The following is a 5,113-nucleotide window of genomic DNA, read 5'->3' on the forward strand; positions in this document are numbered from 1 at the left end:
CGACTGGTTGCATCATTGCCTGGTATGGCAACTGCTCAGCCTCTGACTGCAAAGCAGTACAGAGGGTAGTGCGTACGGCCCAGTACATCACCGGGGCCAAGCTTCCTGCCATCCAGGACCTCTATACCAGGCGGTGTCAGAGGAAGGCCGTACAAATTGTGAAAGACACCTGCTGCTGTTTAATTATTTATTTATAACTTTAAAAAATATATGTTTATTTAAAACATTTTTTTCTTAAAACTTCTTAAAGCAATGTTGGTTGAGAGCTTTTAAGAGCTTGTAAGTAAGCATTTCACTGTAAGGTCTACACCTGTTGTATTCAGTATTTCACTGTAAGGTCTACTACACCTGTTGTATTCAGCATTTCACTGTAAGGTCTACTACACCTGTTGTATTCAGCATTTCACTGTAAGGTCTACTACACCTGTTGTATTCAGCATTTCACTGTAAGGTCTACTACACCTGTTGTATTCAGCATTTCACTGTGAGGTCTACTACACCTGTTGTATTCAGCATTTCACTGTAAGGTCTACTACACCTGTTGTATTCGGCGCATGTCACAAATACAATTTGATTTGATTAAATGTTTTATTTAACCCCTGGTATCCTCCAACCCCAACGGTCCATGCCAGATATTTGACCTCTAACCCCTGGTATCCTCTAACCAGATTGGTCCATGACAGACATTTGACCTCTAACCCTTGGTATCCTCTCTCCCCATTGGTCCAGGTGAGAAGAAGAGGTCATTGGGGCGGGACTACCACCCTCTGTGTCTGAAGTGTCAACAGTGTCAGAGACAGTTGACCCCAGGACAACATGCTGAGGTATGGAGAGAGAGGGAGGGAGGGAGGAGGAGGAGGGAGAGAAGGGGGACCCCAGGACAACATGCTGAGGTATGGAGAGAGAGGGAGGGAGGGAGGAGGAGGAGGGAGAGAAGGGGGACCCCAGGACAACATGCTGAGGTATGGAGAGAGAGGGAGGGGGAAGAGGAGGAGGGAGAGAAGGGGGACCCCAGGACAACATGCTGAGGTATGGAGAGAGAGGGAGGGAGGGAAGAGGAGGAAGGAGAGAAGGGGGACCCCTGGACAACATGCTGAGGTATGGAGAGAGAGGGAGGGGGGAAGAGGAGGAAGGAGAGAAGGGGGACCCCTGGACAACATGCTGAGGTATGGAGAGAGAGGGAGGGAGGGAAGAGGAGGAGGGAGAGAAGGGGAACCCCAGGACAACATGCTGAGGTATGGAGAGAGAGGGAGGGAGGGAAGAGGAGGAGGGAGAGAAGGGGAACCCCAGGACAACATGCTGAGGTATGGAGAGAGAGGGAGGGGGGAAGAGGAGGAAGGAGAGAAGGGGGAGAGAGGAAAGGGGGTTGAGAGGGAGAGGAGTATAGCGGAGGGGGGAGACGTAGGAGGGAGAGGGGAGAGAGGAGAGAGGGAAGGGGGAGAGAGAGTGAGTCAGGGAGAGAAGGGGAGGGGAGAGAGGGAAGGGAAGGGAAGGGGGAGTGAGGGGGGAGAGATGGAGAAGTGGAGGGAAAGATAGGGTCAACAGTGTCAGAGACAGCTGACCCCAGGACAACATGCTGAGGTACGAAGACATGGAGGGGTAGTGTGGGGAGGGAGTGAGGGAGGTGGGGTGGAGAAGGTCTGTCCGTCCGTCCGTCCACATGTCTACATGTATGTGTGTATCTATGTATCTCATGAACTAAGATGTTTTCTGTGCCTTGTGTTTCAGCATGATGAGAAACCCTACTGCACTAACTGTTACATGAAGATGTTTGGTACCAGAGGTAGATACTGCTTGGTGATGTACTGTAACTGTTGTGATGAGAAACCCTACTGCACTAACTGTTACATGAAGATGTACTTTAGCTGGGGTGCGTCCCAAATGGCAGCCCATTCTCTACATTGTACACTACTTTGGCCAGAGACTTGGTCAAAAGTAGTACACTAAATAGGGATCAGTGTGTGTCTTAGGATGCTATGTACAGCAAATCTCTCTCTCTCTCTCTCTCTCTCTCTCTCAGCAGGTAACAGGAGACTGATGTCAAACTGTCACAGCTCAGCCTCCTCTTCCTCTTCCTCCTCCTAGGAACCAGTCTAACCAAAAACCACCAAAATACAACCTAATGAGAACTAACAGCCTATCAACAAGGATCTATGTTCAACAAACCTGACATTCAGCCATCAAGCCAACGACCAACCATCTAGACCCAACATTCAGCCAACCAACATTTGACCAACGAAGAAATACTCTGAAAGTCCCCCTCTTTCAGTCAATCATAAAACAACTACCTTGACCACAACATTGTGTTCAATGGAGACAACGGTTGTTCTTCAATAAAACAGAAGCTTCTACAGTCGTCTGGTTGAAGTGTGTTAAACACAGAGTCTCTTTAGGCATCAACACACATCCTACACTACACATGTACTGGAGTACACAGACACACATCCTACACTACACATGTACTGGAGTACACAGACACACATCCTACACTACACATGTACTGGAGTACACAGACACACATCCTACACTACACATGTACTGGAGTACACAGACACACATCCTACACTACACATGTACTGGAGTACACAGGCACACATCCTACACTACACATGTACTGGAGTACACAGGCACACATCCTACACTACACATGTACTGGAGTACACAGACACACATCCTACACTACACATGTACTGGAGTACACAGACACACATCCTACACTACACATGTACTGGAGTACACAGACACACATCCTACACTACACATGTACTGGAGTACACAGACACACATCCTACACTACACATGTACTGGAGTACACAGACACACATCCTACACTACACATGTACTGGAGTACACAGACACACATCCTACACTACACATGTACTGGAGTACACAGACACACATCCTACACTACACATGTACTGGAGTACACAGACACACATCCTACACTACACATGTACTGGAGTACACAGACACACATCCTACACTACACATGTACTGGAGTGGACAGACACACATCCTACACTACACATGTACTGGAGTACACAGACACACATCCTACACTACACATGTACTGGAGTACACAGACACACATCCTACACTACACATGTACTGGAGTACACAGACACACATCCTACACTACACATGTACTGGAGTACACAGACACACATCCTACACTACACATGTACTGGAGTGGACACTCCCTAGTCAGATCATGTTTTAATACCACCAGAGTTCTGAACACACACACACACACACACACACACACACACACACACACACACACACACACACACACACACACACACACACACACACGGCTATGAGGGTTTCAGCATGATATTCTTACTGTATGTTGTAGTCTGTCCAAGAGGGGAATCACACAAGACTGACAGCCTGTCATTTTATTAAAAGCATTCAGTTGATTACATGACAGTTTAGAGAGCAACATAATAACAATAATCTACATCATAATCAATAATCAATATCATAACATTTATAATCAATAACATCATCATCTATATAATACTAACAACATCATAACATTTATAATCAACATCATAATCAATATAATAACATTTATAATCAATTAATTTATTATCTCTAGACTACTAACAACATCATAACAATAATCTACATCATAATCAATATCATAACATTTATAATCAATTAAATTATTATCTCTAGACTACTAACAACATCATAACAATAATCTACATCATAATCAATAATCAATATCATAAAATTTATAATCAATAACATCATTATCTATATACTACTAACAACATCATAACAATAATCTACATCATAATCAATAATCAATATCATAAAATGTATAATCAATAACATCATAATCTATATACTACTAACAATATCATAACAATTATCTACATCATTATCAATATCATAACATGTATAATTAATAACATCATGAGAGGTAAACAACAACAAACCAAAACGACTTGAGGAAAAGATGACACCTTAATTTAAAAAAAATTACAAAGAATGACCAGATGATTATAATAATACATGGACTAATAATGGAAACACTAAACAAGATAAAGAATCTAAGAGACACTAAATAAGATAAAGAATCTAAGAGACACTAAATAAGATAAAGAATCTAAGAGACACTAAATAAGATAAAGAATCTAAGAGACACTAAATAAGATAAAGAATCTAAGAGACACTAAATAAGATGAAGAATCTAAGAGACACTAAATAAGATAAAGAATCTAAGAGACACTAAATAAGATGAAGAATCTAAGAGACACTAAATAAGATAAAGAATCTAAGAGACACTAAATAAGATAAAGAATCTAAGAGACACTAAATAAGATAAAGAATCTAAGAGACACTAAATAAGATAAAGAATCTAAGAGACACTAAATAAGATAAAGAATCTAAGAGACACTAAATAAGATAAAGAATCTAAGACACTAAATAAGATAAAGAATCTAAGAGACACTAAATAAGATAAAGAATCTAAGAGACACTAAATAAGATAAAGAATCTAAGAGACACTAAATAAGATAAAGAATCTAAGAGACACTAAATAAGATAAAGAATCTAAGAGACACTAAATAAGATAAAGAATCTAAAGACACTAAATAAGATAAAGAATCTAAGAGACACTAAATAAGATAAAGAATCTAAGAGACACTAAATAAGATAAAGAATCTAAGAGACACTAAATAAGATAAAGAATCTAAGAGACACTAAATAAGATAAAGAATCTAAGAGACACTAAATAAGATAAAGAATCTAAGAGACACTAAATAAGATAAAGAATCTAAGAGACACTAAATAAGATAAAGAATCTAAGAGAGACTAAATAAGATAAAGAATCTAAGAGACACTAAATAAGATAAAGAATCTAAGAGACACTAAATAAGATAAAGAATCTAAGAGACACTAAATAAGATAAAGAATCTCAGAGACACTAAATAAGATAAAGACATTAAGACATTAATCAAACCCATGTTACCCAGAACCCCATGTTACCAAAACCCCATGTTCACCAAAACCGCATGTTACCCAGAACACCATGTTACCCAGAACCCCATGTTACCCAGAACCCCATGTTACCCAGAACCCCATGTTACCCAGAACCCCA

The 5,113-nt window shown here is 40.5% G+C and overlaps 1 protein-coding gene across 3 annotated transcripts in view; it reads left to right on the plus strand.

Annotated features, from left to right (window-relative positions):
- LOC123724026 (cysteine-rich protein 2) overlaps positions 1–2,353 on the plus strand; it is a 5,297-nt gene extending 2,944 nt beyond the window's left edge. The window contains exons 2-4 of one of the 3 annotated variants that reach the window (XM_045712253.1): positions 730–824; positions 1,729–1,783; positions 2,021–2,353. In XM_045712253.1, coding sequence (XP_045568209.1) covers positions 730–824; positions 1,729–1,783; positions 2,021–2,085 — 215 coding nt within the window. In that variant the 3' untranslated portion in view covers positions 2,086–2,353. The remainder of the gene's footprint in view (positions 1–729; positions 825–1,728; positions 1,784–2,020) is intronic. The other 2 variants (XM_045712256.1, XM_045712257.1) reach the window with 2 other exon arrangements.
- Positions 2,354–5,113: the final 2,760 nt, after the last annotated feature.

Source organism: Salmo salar, unplaced genomic scaffold, assembly GCF_905237065.1.
Source record: "Salmo salar unplaced genomic scaffold, Ssal_v3.1, whole genome shotgun sequence".
In the NCBI taxonomy this organism is placed as follows: domain Eukaryota; kingdom Metazoa; phylum Chordata; class Actinopteri; order Salmoniformes; family Salmonidae; genus Salmo; species Salmo salar.